Source organism: Sander lucioperca, chromosome 11 (genome assembly GCF_008315115.2).
Source record: "Sander lucioperca isolate FBNREF2018 chromosome 11, SLUC_FBN_1.2, whole genome shotgun sequence".
Taxonomy (NCBI): Eukaryota; Metazoa; Chordata; class Actinopteri; order Perciformes; family Percidae; genus Sander; species Sander lucioperca.
The window spans coordinates 33,222,818-33,241,711 of NC_050183.1; the positions used below are offsets into that span (position 1 = coordinate 33,222,818).

General features: G+C 39.7%; 1 protein-coding gene across 3 annotated transcripts in view; it reads right to left on the minus strand.

Moving 5' to 3' along the window:
• Positions 1-1,779: 1,779 nt before the first annotated feature.
• The window catches only part of uhmk1 (U2AF homology motif (UHM) kinase 1), a 36,882-nt gene continuing 19,767 nt past the window's right edge, over positions 1,780-18,894 (minus strand). Inside the window, exons 3-10 of one of the 3 annotated variants that reach the window (XR_004108234.2) lie at positions 8,388-8,574; positions 6,516-6,707; positions 5,386-5,480; positions 5,147-5,223; positions 4,859-4,957; positions 4,645-4,733; positions 2,311-3,504; positions 1,780-1,981 (exon numbers count right to left, since the gene is read on the minus strand). Coding sequence is in view for 2 of the 3 variants with exons in the window: in XM_031318208.2 (XP_031174068.1) it covers positions 3,358-3,504; positions 4,645-4,733; positions 4,859-4,957; positions 5,147-5,223; positions 5,386-5,480; positions 6,516-6,707; positions 8,388-8,574 (886 nt within the window). In the remaining variant the exon portion in view is untranslated. Of the gene's footprint in view, positions 3,505-4,644; positions 4,734-4,858; positions 4,958-5,146; positions 5,224-5,385; positions 5,481-6,515; positions 6,708-8,387; positions 8,575-18,894 lie in introns of all 3 variants that reach the window. The other 2 variants (XM_036007135.1, XM_031318208.2) reach the window with 2 other exon arrangements.

Here is an 18,894-nt window from a genome sequence, read left to right on the forward strand (position 1 = left end):
TTTTATTGGCCGGCCGATATATTGGGCCGATATTTGCGTTTTTACGTGTATCGGCATCGGCTGATATGCGGCTGCTGCGTTCACCGATAGTTTTTTCCCGGCATTATTTACAGACAGGTGTCCACAGGCAGCTCTGTGTCGCTGGAGACGCTGCAGTTCACGTGCAGACAATGCACTGCCCCTCCCCCACTAGCAGAGTGCTAGCAGCCTGACAGGCTTCCAGTACCATGGCAGTCTTAAATTACAAATCAAGCACTTTATTTCAATGGTTACTTTTCAGGTTTATTGTTATCTTAAATTATTTAAATGTGTTGACAAAGGACATTTTGTGATGACCTGATTATATCTGTCTTATAATATGTCAGCAAGGAATGTATCATAAAGGCTGTGTTGTAGATGTTGATGAAAGCCTTTTACCCTTGCACAGTTAACCACATGCAGTGCACCCATCCATATGATGCACATTGCACACATAATTTGGGTGATATGAATGTAAGATGATTGCAGAAGTTACACTGATCTGTGTTATTGTTTATTATTTTTAAAGAAATGACAGAGCAGATTCCGAAAACAAATCCAGTGTGGCAGGGTTTACATTTTTATGATGTAAATTGAGGGAGCAAAAGCAGTATCGGCTCCAAATATCGGCTCAAGAAAATCAGCAGCCTGTATCGGTCATCGGCTAAGGCTGATGAAAAAAAATCGGCATCGGCACTAAAAAAAATCCATATCGGTCGATCCCTATCCAAATTCTCCTTAAAGCGCTTTTTAAGCCACAGAATTTAAGGCCGGTACTTATTATATGATACCAAACAGTAAACCTGTGGTGAGTTTATTCTTACAGTGACCTAGTCAGTAAACATACAGCAGCACTGTTCCAGAAAACTACAGACACTACTATTTATTTGTCAGAAGGGTGGGAGCTAAATCATACGAAGAGAAGACAGATTTGGAGCTAAATGACAAAATCGAGGAAAAAAATCAAACTTCAAATGCCTTAAAGGAATATCTTTTACCAAAGACTGTAAAGCAAGACTTTGGAACTTTTAGAGAAGAAATAAGTCATTATTCTGCTTCCAAATGAAAAGTTTAATTTCTATGCTGATGCTGACCCATAACTAAACTATGGGTCTTAAATGCACATTACTTAGTCACTTGAATGAATGATGAATTAATGTCTCTTCTCACTTGTGCAACTGTTACAATTACTTAGCAGTTTAGCTAAATGGTAAACAGTACTGCTAAATCCAAAGCAGTAGTTAATGCTATTAATGCTAAATCTTATTTTTAATATTTAGTCGTTTAACATTTAGCTAATACCATCAGTTAAGCATTTACTGTAGCTAATACCAGCATTACCAGCATACCATCATTGTCACTTAGTTGCAATGGCTGCAGTTCAGTAAAAGTCACATAGTCTGGCTTCAGCAAGAATACAGTGGAAAAATAAGCGATGACCAGCTTTATGAAGATGAAATAGATGACTGCTTCATTTTGATGTCTAACAGTCTGGCTTTGTTACTGGGTTCTGTTGGAAGGGAATAATTCTCCAAGGCATCTGCAACGGCTTGGGCTACTCAAGGAATCGACATATGCAGTTGTAGCACAACTTGTTGTTATACCAGTATTTTGGTTAGTTAGCTAGCTTAAATGTCACAGGGCAGTTGTGTAGAAAAAATCTAACCTGTCTGTGTGACAGAGTGGACTTGATGGGTAGTACATATCCACTATTATTACAAAGTAGAACCAAGACAATGAAAACAAAGAGAACAAACTATCTCCATTTCAACAAGTACATTCCACTACAAAAATACCAAGCTTACTGTCTCTTTGTCACTGCTATCCAACATAATCATGCTTCTTCCTAGGCTCTATTAGTAAAACTAGGGCTGGGCGATATGGTCAAAATCTTCTATCCCAATATAGGTAATTTTATATCTCAATATTTGATAATGGTATATATCACAATATACCATGTTTTCTGGTATTTTAATAAATGAATAGTCTATATGAAAATACCATATGGCAAAGCCTATGTTTTTATAATGCTGTGTGAATTACTTGACAAATGAAAAGTCCTGAGTATTTTCCCACTTTCAAGTTAATAAGAATTTTAGTGCAAAATATATACATAAAGTTAAGGGTCAGAACATAAAGCACTGTCCAAATTATTTAAATATTGCCATAATGCAGTTCAGCAGCGGGTTTTTCAACATTATGATAGAAACAATATAGAAAAATACATATGATAGACATTTTTATATCTTTTTCACAATATATTTCGTCATATCGCCCAGCCCTAAGTAACACTTCCTTACACATTCTTTAAATCCACTATGTGGAGGATTTCAAAATGTCCAACTTTGGTGAAAGCAACCACAAACGTTACGCTTTAAACTACTGCTACATTGCAGTCAAAACACAGAACTCACTGTATGTCCTCATGAATGGGAGCATAGTCAACTGATGATGAAAATATTCTATGATTATGTAGACTTTTGATATTAAAAACCTACAAAGCATAAGGCTACAGGACAGGGCACTAGGGGCCCTTGGCTAGCTCATATAATGGCAGTGAGTGAGTGAAAACTACCAGCTGGTTGTGGGGTCAATCCAAACTATTTCTCCTTGAAAACTGCCTAAGGAACCAGCAGAGGTTGGATACCTCTATATCCCATCTACAAAACCATTTTCTCTCATTAAATGTTGAACATAACAAATAATAATATGATAAGTATTATTATTAATAAGTATTATTATTTTTCAACAGGTTGACAGACATTCGCATTCATACTACTAGGAGATCAGTGTTTCCTGCTACATGTTTCTAATCAATGTTTGAAAAAACTTCCTCTTCTGACAAAGGCTTTGTTCTGTCCACCCACATCAGAGAAGATTGTACTTGTCTTAATTACACATTCTTTTATTGTGGTAATTTCTATGAATGAATGAGAGTGAAACGGAAGCAAGAACAGGAACTGCTGTATCCAGACCACAGACCTCTGGCTCAGAGTCAATAAATGAGATTGGTGCAGGTAACCTATAAGAACTAGATGGATGTGCACTGATACGAGTAGTGCAGACTGGAGACAGCAGAAATAAAGTGTTGCTGTACACTTCTCATAGCTGAGTTCAATTTACACTCTGCATGGAACACAGATTTACTGTAAAAAAAACTTTTAACTACACTCATTAATAACGGAATCATTTGAACTCAAACTGCAGGGCAACCACTCATAGCTTTGGGTTGGCTGTAGTTATTTTCAAAGGGAGAACATTACTTCTCCCCTGTGGTAGCCTTATTGAGTTGTGTTTTTCTTGCAAACAGTGCAGAGGTGTAAATTGAGCTGTAGGACTTCACTGCACAGTCTGGTACAAGTAACCTCTTTTGTAGGCGCTGAGAGGGTAGAAGGTAGCCACAACAAACTTCCCATCAAAGGTGCGGCCCGTCAGCAGCCTCTGAGCCTCTTTGGAGTCACTGGAGTTGGCATACTCTACAAAAACCTGATGGAAACACACAGGACATGTTGAGGAATTAATAGGTAAATGACTGAACGTGTGCTTAACCCCGGATTTCTACTTGTCTAATGTTTTGTTGTTTAACAAGCATTCTTCTCTCTCTCTCTCTCTCTCTCTCTCTCACTTGCTACAAACAAAAAGACTTTGTTTAAATGCTGAGACACATAACATGTATTATTAAAAATTAATTTTAAGACAATTACAATTATACAAATTAGAAAATTACAAGCATTTATATACACTCATAAGTGAATGTTAGCGGATCATCTCCTGCACCAGAGTGGACAGCCATGCAGCTGCTGCACCCAGTAGACATTGGGGGTGAGTAAAGGAGTAATCTCGCATTGCCAGACCTACCTCCACAGTGCTGCGGAGGAAGCTCTGGCTAGTCCACACAACATTCCAGCATTGGAGAAAAATGTGCTCTGGTTTATTTGTATTTCTTTAAACCAATCACAATCGTCTTGGGCGGCGCAAGGCGCTGGATACAGGTACGGTGCTTCTGAAAAATAGCCTCGGGAAGGAACTTGTTTTAGTGGAACGTGCACGTAGGAAGGCGAGCTCTGGAATTAAAATGGCTGTCGAGCTTGTGATGAGAATTTTACTCAAAAAAAGATAAATATAATTTGATTGTCAGTTCTAGCTCGGAGGATGACTAGAGTTTAGAATGCCAAAACAAAGAAAGCGGAAGGTGAGGGACATCTGGCCGAAAATGAGAGACATCCGGAGGAACCTCCGGCGCATCGAAACAATCCCGTAAATAAAACGTCGCCGATATAGACTAGTAAAGGAGAGACCACTGTACCAATGTAGTAAGGGTACTTATCTACTGAAGTCCATTAACAGAATAAACGCTAAAATCTTGAACCACTTGAACTAAAAAAAGAGTATATTGACCCCTTTTCCTCATATTTTACAACATATTTTATGTGCAGGAGTCTTCATAAAGTTTGGTGTGCTATGACCTAAGGAAGTCTGCACATCTTAAACACAATGTCTGTAATAAAAATACATGTGAAATAAATGGTATTTCTTACTCTGAGAATTCCCTATAACTCCATAAGTTTTTGTTTAATTAAAATGATTTGTTTTAAAGATTGCTGGTTTATAGAATAACAGTCTAACCTGTCCTTTCCCTGGGTTCTCCTTGGGGATGAGCAGAGAAACCACTGAGCCATACTTCTGGCACTCCTCTTTCATGTCCTCCAGGATCTCTGGGAGAAACAATGACAGACATTTTGACTTACCTCTCTTACACTTGGAAAAAACAGGAAATCAAATCAAGAAATTCACTAAGTCATTCATAATTGAAGGACAGAAAAAATATATGGTGTTGTACCTTCATACTCTTCTTCATTGTGCAGATGGCTGTCATCAATCAGGTTAAGCAGACGCAGGACAGGCGTGGGAAGCAGAACCAAGTCCTCAATGCGAGGAGCTTACACACGCATGTGCATGCACGCATGCACACACGCACGCACGCACGGACGGGCACACACACACACACACACACACACACACACACACACACACACACACACACACACACACACACACACAAAACAGTAAATATGGTTCACTCAGAGATGTATTAATCTTGGAGGACGTCTCAAATATTGACACATACCAAAGGGAATACTGAAGAATGGGCTCAGCAGGGCAGTTTCAGCAGTGCATCTTTGCTTTGGGTCATTGAGAAGCATGCTACAGACACAAAGTAAGAAAAGTCCAGTGTAACAAAATTACCATAGACAATATACAATATTCCTTTGCTTACACAGGTAAACAGGTCAATACACAGTATAGTAAATAGCATAGAGGTCATATCAAAGCAGTCTGAATTAATAGCTATGTGTGAGAACTTACCTTTTGATAAGGTCTCTGAGGTGATAGACAGGGATAGCAGGGCACCCCACACTGTTGCTGGCAAAAATATGGTCTACAATGGCAGTACTGTTATCCTAAAGAGGAGGAAACCAGATTGAAGGATACTATCTTTCTTTTGCAACTACGGTTCTACTCTATTGGACTTTTCCTTCCTCATAACAGTTTATTAAAAACTTGTGAAACTTCAACCAACTTCCTTTATTCCTTTAATATAGTCCTATAGTGTAAATGTATTGTGTTTTTTAATATAAATACAAATAACGTTCCTCTTACTTTGTTTAATTACCTTTTTAAACATGCAAACACTTTTCAAAATAGCATATTGTCTATGTCAGAAATCACAAGTCCACCAATTGCTTGAATTCTTCTTCCTGGAATCATCAAATATATGACTTCTGAAAAAAAAATATATTTTTATTTATTTCCAAAGGGTCAAACAATCAAGTTGAAGTCCACTGTTTTGTTAGTCCAAGTTTCCCATAGTCTAACAAAAATTGGTAGGCATATGAAACATTTTGAGACGTGCAAAAAAAATCTTGGGGGTGTACCTTAAAATGTTGGTATATCGCTTAAATTATTATTAATATTATTATTATTAGGGCTCAAGCATAAAAGTGCCAGGGAGAAACTCCCGGACTGTCAAAATACTTTTTCCCCATAGACTTACATGGTAAAAGAGAAATTTTGTGTCACAACCCCCGCAAAATGACTGGTTTAACCATCGGAATTTGATCCATTCAGACCGATAACATTTGGAAAGTATAGAAGAGCTGCACGATTAAATAATTTAATCATTGGCTATTGGCGGTCTCTAGTGCGCCTGCTCTATAGGTTGCACAGTGCGGAAGCAGTGCCAATAATCTGGGTAATTGTTGGCTCCATGAAGGCTTTATGAGCTATTGAAGAACGCTCATAGGACTAAACAGGCCTCCGCCTTGAACGCTGTTTCCAGTTCTTATTATACATCCAATTTGGTACTCTAATAGTGTATAATTGTGCAAGGGATGGTAAAGCATTTTACATTTAAAAAAAACATTTACATATTTTGAAATCGTCTGATTCTACTAAATCATTATCAGCAATCCACCCTGAGTAGAGCGTTGTCATACCTTCCACTCCTGCGAGCGGACGGTGTCTTTGAGCTTGATTCCTGAGAACATCTCCAACAGGATGATGCCCAGGCTCCACATGTCCACAGCGGTTGTGCAGCCTGAGTCCCCCTCCAACCCAGCCTGAGCAAGGCTGTTCTGAAGCTCAGCCTCTGGAGCACGATACCCGTCTGTCTGGATGTACTTGACATCCTGGAGGAGATGAGGCAGGGAGAGAGATAGAATCAACACTCAATCAGATAAAGGTAATATTTTTGAAGCAATGGCCCCAGAGCCACCAAGCCCCTAAACTTGGTGGCCACAGTACATTGTTGGTGGTCCAAATGTAATCTTACAGTATAAAAACAATACAGAAAAGTAAAATTTACGTAGTTTAACAAAGCTTTTCCTAACTGTGTCACTAAAATAAATGAAAAGACATTAACAGAATGAAAATATATGAAGATTTATTTAAATTGAAAAGTCAAATTCTATAGGTCTGAATTCAAAATTCAAATTTCAGAAAGGAGGCAGATGTGTAGTATCTAACACCCAGTGTGGGAAAGAGTAATAGCTCTTTCACACCACCTACCAGGGCTGGGCTAGTGTTGTCTGATCAGGGTTCAACCCTCCTTTTGGAAATTCAAACCAAGACAGTTTACATGGGTATATCTCTGGTCATGACAATTCAGAGATCACCTGGGTCAACCCGGCAGCAATGCATAACAATTACAATTAATACCTATCGTATTCAGTGAACAGCTAACTTGTCACATCTGTATACCAGCAGAACTAATGTTTCGTAGCTACTTGAATCCGTTATTGTACAGTAAGGAGAGATAAATAAAGCTTATTTTATGATTGTTTCGCAGTGATTACATTCTAAAGCACAAATAAATAACCAACACTTCTATCAGATGATCTGTGCAGACTGATTTCCCCTCCTCTGCATAATTATTGCAGCAGCTGGAAAAGAAGGTAGTTTACTCTAGTATTGATTTTTGACTATTTTAAGACGAGGGGAGAACATTTAAAGTAAAGGTGGGTTTGCTGTCGGCTTCACGACTCGAAAAAAGAGAGCAAAAAAGAGAGCAGCAGCAGCACTGAACTGCAGTCTGCACGGGTGTCTTGTGCCAGAGAGAGGGAGTAAGAGCGGCAGTGCCGAGAGAAATAAACAAAACTTATTTTCATACATTTACTTTTACTCTGGGTTTTTACAGGCAGTTTTGCCTGTGAAACTCCGCAACCGTTCTGCAAAAGGCAGTTTACTGAACATCCGAGCACACACTGCCAGCGGCTGTTCAGAAATGAATTAAACCGCTCCGATCTGCTGTCGTTGAAGCTGTCTGTGAAAATCCTAGTTGTATACAGTCTATGGTGAAAACCTAGCGTAAAGCACAATGAGATAAAGTCTACGTTGTTTTTTCAAAGTGCGCGGGGACCGGTGAAGACCGCCCCACTGTCATTTCCAACCAATCATAATTTGTCCCGCCCCAGCGTAATTCACATTGAAATCGACACTAGTCTACTCTGATCAAACCCACCTCGCTACCTGGGTCGCGAAGCCGAGTAGATCAAGGAGGGTTACCCCATTCAAACACAAAGTCGACCTGGTTATAACCTGATTGATGAGCAAGCCAAAGAGAGAGGAGCTCACATTACTCAACGCACACTAGTTTGTTTGGACGAGGTAAAAACGTATCTCATCTGCAATAGTGCATTTAAACTCAAAATTAAAGAAACATGTCGGTTGCTTATGGCCAGGCAAAGCAGCTTTAATGTTATATGCAATTTTTTTAATTAGAAGTGATCTCTTCTCTTTGCGGTCACATCTCTAGCTCTCTCACCCAAGTGCTCTATTATACTGACCTTCAAATTCCCAGGCACACCCACCTGATTTCCCTCTTTGAAACTGAGGCCGAAGTCGATGAGCTTGAAGCCCTCGTCATCAGCACTCCAGAGAATGTTGCGTGGCTTGAGGTCAGCGTGGACGTAGCCTTCCCTGTGAAGGAAGGCAAGAGCCATCAAGATGTCTTTGGCACAGTGCTGGACAAGCCACATGGAATGGCCCTGCTGGGGTCTGCAAAAAAAAAAAAAAAATCATACTGTGAAGTTAAACAGAAAGCTCAAGCTCTCCTAAATATATGAAGGCTTCACAATGACTGAACTCACCATTATTCATTATATTATCTTTCCAATTGTTTTTAGGAATTTTTTATTCAAGTTCTTGGTTATCAGAACTTGAAACCCGAAGGGGTAGAACCCTATTGTTTTATATTTTTATTATTTTTATTTATTTATTTATATTATTATTAGAGCACCGACATCGTCAGGGGCGAAGGCCCTATTGAAATTCGAATGTTTTTCTTAATTTCTTCTTCTTCCTCTTCTTCTTCTTCTTCTTCTTCTTCTTCTTATTATTATTATTATTATTATTATATGTGTTTGAACACAGATATGAGGTGCTTGGGCTACTCAAAAACGCATGAAAATTGGTACGCATATCAGACTGAAAATTGCGATCTGATATGGGTCTCGGCCTAAGGTATGGCAAATTGGCTCAATAGCGCCCCCTACGAGTTTTCCAGTTAAACCAGTTAAAGCCCCCTCTTTTCACTTTAACGTAGAGGCATGAAATTTGGGAGGCATGTGTATCGTATCAAGACATACAAAAAAAACCCTAAACCCAACAAGAAGTCAGCCATTATGAATTGAAAATTTACTTTTTGGATGATTTTGGCCATTCCCGGGCTGTACTTTAACAAATTTCTCCTACAGATTTACCCCGATTGACTTCAAAATTGACTTTGACTTAAATTGCAAAGCTTTTTCGCGCACGCCAAACAGCATGGCGTTGATTTTTCATGTTTCGTCATGGAACAGGAAGTTCTGTTCCTAATAACTAGACTATACATTGTCCAATCTGCCCCAAACTGCTCAGGCTTTATAAGGGTACTGGCCTGAAGACATCTTCGTATAAAAATTGAGAAATAATCATAGTGCCCCCTACTGGCAACAGGAAGTTACAGTCGTTACACTTTGATGTCCTCTACCTAGCAGGTTGACCAGATCCACCTCAAAAGTGTTCAGGAAAGCCTTAAGACCAGGGTTCGAATTATGATTTCATCTTTGTGGGGGTCTCTTTAAAAAACATTAAACAGCATTAAACATTTCATTTCCTGCATTCAGATGAATTTTTATGCACCTATTTACCTTTTTCTGAATCAATGTATGCTGGAAATATCTTTATGTAAAGGGAACATAGATTACAATCCAAATATAAAAACATAATGGAATATATTACAAAAGGCTGTCAGGCATTCTGTATTGCTATTTATTCTCCTGTAGATCGACTTTTCTAATTATATCTGAGTCAGCACATGTAGCCTCTAGAGGCATAATTTACTCCTCCCTCCTCTTTTGTGTCCTTTGTTGGGGAAGTAACTTAAATGTGCATATGACAATTATTCACCTCAATGATACATGAATTCATTTTAATGAATTAATAAAGCCCTGGACTGTAATATTTCAGATGTGTTTGAGCAAGATTTCTGCTCATGTTCAAAACTTTGTGCACATTCAAAATATAACTCATCTGTGCTCTCTGAGATTTGGAGGAGTCGTGATATTTTGACAAGAATAAAGTCACATATTTCTGAAAATAATCTACCTGCATCATAGTCTGCTGTGCATTACATGATTGCTCTGCTGATATGGTAGATCTCAGACCTTCTGACAGAGCCCCGTTTGAGACTCTGAATGAGACAAAAGTCTAGGGAAGTGGCTGTATGCTGCTCTAGATCGGAGGTGGGAAACCAAAACTACGACAGAAATACACGGAGCACAAACGGGACACATCTGCCACAGCATGTCGACAGCAGAGCGAGTCCATTATAAACCTGAAGCTGCACAGACCACGGAAGGCCGCTGCAGCAGCTCCGTGGTCTGTGCTGCTGCTCGTCTCTATTTTTACAGCGAGAGTGGACACTAAGCGATGCACAGGTCTGCTTCAGAGCTCCGTGTGTTTGGGAAAAGTGCTTTATTTGTGATTTAAATAATGATGATTTTTAGAGACCCCCACATGTGTATGATTTTACGGCTTTCATGGGAGCTCATCCTCTCTCTATGGGAGCTCAGCTCCCACTGGCTCCCACGTAATTCGAACCCTGCTTAAGACCATGATGATGCTTCATTTGAACATTTTGATTATCTGAGAGAAGGGTGTCGCCGTGGCAGCACGGCAAACTTTGATGTAACATCATGAAACAGAAAGTTGTTGTAACTCGAACATATTCATAGATGCCACCTACGTCACTACCAAATAGAACGCCGCCATATTTACGACCGATCTCGCCTAGTATGGCCGCCCACACTGCCCATTTGAATGAGAGAGAGAGACAGAGATATCTGGAGAAAATTTCAATTTTAGGCTCCGATCCTTATTTGTTACCCCCAGTTTTCTTTTGTCCATTATTATCTGCCCCAGGCTTGCCCCAATTGGCCTTCCATGATTTATATATTTATCTTGTGCATAACCCCTCCCCATACAGTGGGGATAGCTTGAAGGCTTCAAGAGTACGGATGCATATCAATATGCTGTGGCTGGATGGGTGAAAGACGTGAAAGTGCGGCACCTGGCCACCAAGGATTTATATTTAATCATGGGAAATGTAAGTATTATAAAAATCTTACTAGGTATCGAGTTGTTAGCTAGCTAAGTGGCTAACAGCTGGTAGCTTGCCACAGCTGTTAGCTTGCCAGCGTCACGGCTAGCTGTCATTAATCTGGATAATGTTCTTTAATGTCAGATGTGTTTATACTCATTGAAAGAACATGAAGGGAAGGGAAACGAGGCGATTGTGACTTTATGTGAACAGTTTGTGGTGGGTTACTCTGATCATTGTTGATGTCAGTGCAGCTAGTGAGCACTTCAGCTTTCTGCTAGAGCTTTAGCTGCTCAGTTTTAGTGCTAGCTGCTACCTGGATTGTCCTACAGAAGGTTTACAGAAGATCTACGACTCCAACTATTATTATGCTATCCATTACAGCAATAGTAGGAGAATTAGCCTTTGAAAAGATATTCACTATTTAACAGTTTGTTCTTCACTTAACAGGTCCATCATTCACAGGCTCTTAACACTAAGCCAACATGGCCATGGGTAGTGGTGCAGGAGGCAGGGACTGTTGTCATTGTTATGATTTTGGTGTTTTGTCTTGTCTTATTGTAGTCTGTTTTCCTGTCATATTTTGGTAGCCTGGTTTTCTGTCATGTCTTGTTTCCTTCTGATTGTGTGATTTTCGGCCGCAGCACTAATGTTCTCACTCCTAGCTGCTGTTGAGCGTAGAGAGGGACAGGCATGCACCGACAAGGCATGTGCATGGGAAGAGCCAAGGCAAAAACTTGTGAAATATGATGAACTATCAAACATCTTTCAAAATCAGGAGAAAGATAAAAAAAAAACTAGACAAGCACCATCACATGAAAGCATCCACTGAACATTTGGTTGAAAGAAACCCACTTTTCCGATAGACTTTTATTTTTATTTTTTTAATGCGTCAAATTTGACCCGAGGACAACAGGATTAGAGAAGGATTAGAACAGGGTTAAAGAAAGGCAGCCAGCCTTGATTTAAAAGAACAGAGTTGCAGCTTTTATAAATGAATTAATTGATGTATTGAATTGATATTATATTCTTTTTCTTCTTCTTCTTTTGTCATTGTATATATTGTATGTTGTATTGTGTGCATGTGTTTGTAGTCATGTAACAAATACATTTGATCCATACAGCCACAAATGGACAATAAACAAATAATTATTAATTGCATGTATAGTAGTTGTTCATTGTAGTTAAGAGTCCACACAAATACTAAAGAGATACTTTATACATTAAACTTTACAAGGAAAAGCAATTGTATCACCTCTCTACTCTGTAGGGACGGGCAACTGTTACAAAGAGCACAGCAAACTGTTACCATTTTGTCAATAGAGGGCTGTCCTTGCATGCCGGCTTGGCAGAGGGACAGAGGGATGGTGGTCTGAAGAATAGTGTACTTATTCCTCAACAGGCCAATGACTCGCTCCACGTGGATCCTGACGGCTGCGAGTCCCCTAGTTGCCTCTAGCTCCAGTGGATGCATCTGTTGCTTGCCTTTGGTAAACGCTGGTATTTTCAATTGAGCACAATACAGACCCACTGTCTCTTTCACACTGAAGCCTCTATCAGCTAGAATGACATCTCCTAGTGACAATTTATCAAGAAAGCCACAATTTTCCGTTATGTGCTTGTCACTTGTGCGACCACCCCATCCTTTTGACACATAAGATATAACACCTTGTGGTGTTATTGAGATCAGGTATTTTGCAGTGTTGTGGTGCTTGTACTGTGAGTATGTCTGTGCACGGCATCTTAGGTTACTTGGCTTTTCTATAAATATTTCGAAACAATCAATGATGGAGGTGCAGTTCTTAAAGTTATTTCTGAAACACATTGGGAGACTATTTTGAATTTGTTCTTTTGGTGGCCATAAGATTAGATCTGATAATCTGAAATACATTAAATCTAATGTGCTATTGAACACTCTGACGACAGTTGACTTTGATATTCCATATAAGTAAGCAAAAAAGTAAAGCGGCATGTCCATTAAGCCTCAGTCTCATTAATGTTAGGATCAAACATTGGAATGGGGTGATTGATTGTCCAACTGTAAGAAATTCTGATAGAAAATTAAACAAAACAATTAATTTGGCGAAGGGCGGAAGACCTGTGAGTTCCAGCACCATGGTGTCATTATCCCTGAATGCCTCCTCATTCAGGGACCGCTCCTCTGCCCTGGCCCTTAACTCACGGACCTCGCCTCGGAGCCGTGCACACTCACTTTCCAGTGCTGACATCGTAGCCTGGCAGGATGGATTCACGCATGGTTCTACGATGCCAGGGCCTGTGTCTTTTGTATAGTTGTGTTCAGTGGAAGTAGTGACCTCATGCTCCTCCACGTCAGCCACATCGGTGGTTGAATGGTCAGCAAGACTGCTGCAGGTCTCGCGTATCTTGCGCTTCATCAGCTGAGTCTGCTGAAACTTTTTGCAGGCATAATGTTGCTTATCCCTCTCCCTCGCCGAGGTGTGTGCATAAAGACTGGGCAGAAAATCTGGGCACAAAATCCTGTTTTGCTCCTAGAAAGTCAGAGTATAGTAAAATAAAATGTGTGAGATATTTTACAACCTGAGTCTCTCTCTCTTAGAACCTATGTAGGTTGTAATAAGGGACAGATAAGGAAAACTGGGAGGTTTAAAACTACTGGGTTTAGCCCAATAATTAGTTCATTTTAACTGCTAGGATAGCACTAAGCAAATGGTGGCTGATACATCTTTTCATGAAGTTATCTACTACATGGGCTAAACAAAGGGACTTGCATAGGCAGACCGAAAAATTAACTTTGACATCATCCTACTTTCGGGATTTGTGTTTATGTGAAATATAGGTTTAAAGGACAATTCTGGCGCAAAATGAACACAGGGGTTAATACCGAGTCAACTGTTCTCTGGGATATGTTTTCATGCAAACCGGAGATTAGCAAGCTGCTAACGCTAGCTTTCGGGGCATTTGGAAAGTCACTATTTTATACCACTAACAAGGCTCAAAATATCACCACACTTCAACGGTAGCATAATGAGGGTCCCTAAATGTTAACCGAAGCATTAAGAACTTTGTAAGTGTACAGACTGTTTATTAAAAAGATATATTATAAAGACTGTAGCCTACATGTTTACATGCGGACGCAATCGGACGCAGTCTTTATAATATAGCTATCTTTTTAATAAACTGTCTGTACACTTACAGAGTTCTCAATGCTTCGGTTTACATGTAATTATGCTACCGTTGAAGTGTGGTGCTATTTTGAGCCTTGTTAGTGGTATAAAATAGTGACTTTCCAAATGCCCCGAAAGCTAGCATTAGCAGCTAATCTCCAGTTTGCGGTAGCTTGTTTCGTCCCTAGCTGCTAATAGCTAGCTAGCTACGTAGCTAAGTTGAGGCGAAGGCTTACCTGACACGAAGTGTTCATTGCATAGTAAGGTGTGAGACGTGGGTGTCTTCGAATGACAGCTAACCACTTCTTTCTTCTATCCTTTTCTTTTGGTATAGAATAAAATACCAGTTCGGGGTTCCTCTTTCGGCTGTTGTTGCAGCCAACTGCACAACATATCGCAGGCATAACTGAGACCGTTGGTTGTAAAGATTTCGGCGCAAAGCTACAGTGACATCATGTGACCCGAACAAATAGCACATGGCCATACATTGTCATACATTGGCTCAATAGTGCCCCCTACAAAATTTCAAAGAAATAGCCCCAGCAGTGCGTTTCACCTAGACCTATGAGATTTGGTATGCATATGTATCATGTCCAACCTTACAAAAAAGCCTCTTGGAGCCACCCCCTAAACCCAACAGGAAGTTCAGCATTTTGAATTGAATTTGCATTTTTGGACGATTTTGACCATTTTCAGACGTTGTATTTAACATTGTAAATTGTAACGAACTCTTCCTACAGAATTAAGCGGATTGACTTCAAAATTTGTCAGTATACTCTAAAGAATTTGGCGAAGCTAAATTGCTAAGCTTTTCATTTTTTATCATTTCGTACATTAATTTTCATTTTACGAACAGGTGTTTGAGGACTTTAGGATGCACAAAACTCAAAATTGTGCAGCCATGTTCAAAATAGTAAATACTTTGATCTGAGATCACATTTAGGCTTGAGCAGTGGTATGTTGGCTCTATAGCTCCCAGGGTTTCCCGCAGCACTTTGCAGTTTAGGCGGCCCGCCTTAACAACACGCGCATGCCGCCTTAACTGAGTCTTCAAAAAAAATAAATATACAGTGAGGAAAATAAGTATTTGAACACCCTGCTATTTCGCAAGTTCTCCCACTTAGAAATCATGGAGGGAAATTGTCATCGTCCACTGTGAGAGACATAATCTAAAAACAAAAATCCAGAAATCACAATGTATGATTTTTTAACTATTTATTTGTATGATACAGCTGCAAATAAGTATTTGAACACCTGAGAAAATCAATGTTAATATTTGGTACAGTAGCCTTTGTTTGCAATTACAGAGGTCAAACGTTTCCTGTAGTTTTTCACCAGGTTTGCACACACTGCAGGAGGGATTTTGGCCCACTCCTCCACACAGATCTTCTCTAGATCAGTCAGGTTTCTGGGCCACTCCTTGGTTATCCTGGCTGTGTGCTTCGGGTCATTGTCATGTTGGAAGACCCAGCCTCGACCCATCTTCAATGCTCTAACAGAGGGAAGGAGGTTGTTCCCCAAAATCTCGCAATACATGGCCCCGGTCATCCTCTCCTTAATATAGTGCAGTCGCCCTGTCCCATGTGCAGAAAAACACCCCCAAAGCATGATGCTACCACCCCCATGCTTCACAGTAGGGATGGTGTTCTTGGGATGGTACTCATCATTCTTCTTCCTCCAAACACGGTTAGTGGAACTATGACCAAAAAGTTCTATTTTGGTCTCATCTGACCAGATGACTTTCTCCCATGACTTCTCTGGATCATCCAAATGGTCATTGGCAAACTTAAGATGGGCCTTGACATGTGCTGGTTTAAGCAGGGGAACCTTCCGTGCCATGCATGATTTCAAACCATGACGTCTTAGTGTATTACCAACAGTAACCTTGGAAACGGTGGTCCCAGCTCTTTCCTTTCTTAGGATTATTGAGACCCCACGAGGTGAGATCTTGCATGGAGCCCCAGTCCGAGGGAGATTGACAGTCATGTTTAGCTCCTTCCATTTTCTAATGATTGCTCCAACAGTGGACCTTTTTTCACCAAGCTGCTTGGCAATTTCCCCGTAGCCCTTTCCAGCCTTGTGGAGGTGTACAATTTTGTCTCTAGTGTCTTTGGACAGCTCTTTGGTCTTGGCCATGTTAGTAGTTGGATTCTTACTGATTGTATGGGGTGGACAGGTGTCTTTATGCAGCTAACGACCTCAAACAGGTGCATCGAATTTAGGATAATAAATGGAGTGGAGGTGGACATTTTAAAGGCAGACTAACAGGTCTTTGAGGGTCAGAATTCTAGCTGATAGACAGGTGTTCAAATACTTATTTGCAGCTGTATCATACAAATAAATAGTTAAAAAATCATATATTGTGATTTCTGGATTTTTGTTTTTAGATTATGTCTCTCACAGTGGACATGCACCTACGATGACAATTTCAGACCCCTCCATGATTTCTAAGTGGGAGAACTTGCAAAATAGCAGGGTGTTCAAATACTTATTTTCCTCACTGTATATATAACCGCAAGTCGCATCAACGCAGTCTGTAGGAAACAAGGTAACCCCCACCCACTTAACGTGAAAAAGCTTAAAGTGGCTTAAGGTCGGACAACAACGATCAATGATCACCAAATTTCTCATGGCCATATCTTGTCATGAACACTTAAGCCTGTCAAAAAAACTAAACCGAAATCCAACGATTATAGAAGTTATATATATATATATATATATATATATATATATATATATATATATATATATATATAGTTCAGATAACGTCCATAATAATTGGACTTTGGGTTCGATTTTTTGACAGTTTTCAGTGGTTATGAGGAGCAATATGAGAGAGAAATTTGGTGATCACTGATCGTTTTTTAGGTACATTAAACCACATTAAGCTTTTTCACGTTAAGCGTTTTTTCACGTTAAGCATTTTAGAATGTCCCCCAAATAAAGAACAGTGCAAGTAAAGCAGTTTCTGCTCAGGCAGAGTGACAAACAGCAACGAAAGCCTCGGCGGCTGATATACCATGAAAACCGCGTGAAATATGACAGCTACAGTCGCTTGGAAAGTAGCATTATGGACACTGAATTTGCTGAATTTACTGTTTATCAGAACCCAGGTGAGACAAGAAGCTAACGCTACCAACGCTGCAGCCCCTCTGACTCCCCGCTGCAGGAGACATTATATTCCCCCGACACGCTATATTAACATTACCGTTTAAACCGTTTATCAGGTTTATTTAGTAGGGATGCATACTGCTCAAAACCAACATGATAAAGTGTAGTAATGTTCCCTCAGCATTTTGTTTTGTTTCTAAACTGTATGTTAAATGAGCGGTGCGTTAAATCACCTGTTTCACGAAACGTTCTAAGGTACCGTCTATGTGCTGGAGCAGTGTTTAGCTACCAAGTAAGCCCACTGACGGCAACGTTATTGTTTATATTTTGAACAATGTTTAGTAATGACAGTAGTGGTCATAGTGAGTTAAAATGTGTTGAGATGCACATTGCAAAATGTGTTATGTATCTGAATTGTTCATTAGCTTTGTGTGATATCTGTAACGTTAAAGCTGAACAGACTCACAGTAGTAAAACTTTTTTTTTTCTATTTTATTCTGATCCAAAGACTATAAATTCTAGTGGAAACACTGTATGTGTGTGCTAAGAGAGAAAGAGAATGTTAGTATTTTCCTTAAGAACTTATGAAATAAACATGCTTGAGTATTAGAGATCTTGTTATATTATATTTTTACATGCAGTTTCACACTTGCCGGTTAAAAAAAATGAATGTGGCTGGTAAAAAAGTTGAGTGGCTGGTAGATTTTGGAATCCAGTCTGTTGACCTCTCAACTAGAGCTGGGCGATATGGAGAAACTCAGATATCCATTATTTTTTATCAAATACATCGATATTGTAGCGATATTGTAGGGTTGACTAATGGTGCTATCACAAAATATTTACACAATGAGATTTTTGATAAATAATCATCAGTTTTAAGTGAGTAAAGGCAAATAATAGATCAGCTACAAGTCAGGTAAGTTGAGAAAATCACATCACTTAACTGTAATGCAGCCTTTAAAACCAAAAAAAGACGATATCTAGCCTCATATATCGATATTGATATAATATTGATGGATGCCAACTGCTGTTAAACTAAAAAGAATAACAAGCCTTCTCCTCTAACTGTCTGGGAACCTTCTTTGCCTTTCCAAAGCTGAAGTAAAGGTAACAGTTTTATAACTGAGTTTTTTTATTCAAGTAGGGTGGCTCAGGTGATAGAGTGGTCATCTACCAATCGGTGGTTCGAACCCTGGCCCTGCAGTCCCATGTCAAAGTGTCCTTGGGCAAGACACTGAACCCTAAATTGCTCCCGATGCTGCACCATGTGTGTGTGTGTGTGTGTGTGTGTGGCACCAGGTTTTGAGGTTAATATGTTAATATTGAATATATGTTGTTCATAGGACCACCCATACAATTTAGAACAGTTTAGTTTCTCGCCTACTCATTATTTTTGTTATTTTAAGATGCAGAAGGAAGGTCTTTTAAGAAAGACTGTCTAGCGGTGTTTAAGTCAGTTGGCTCGCCACTAGGCGGCGA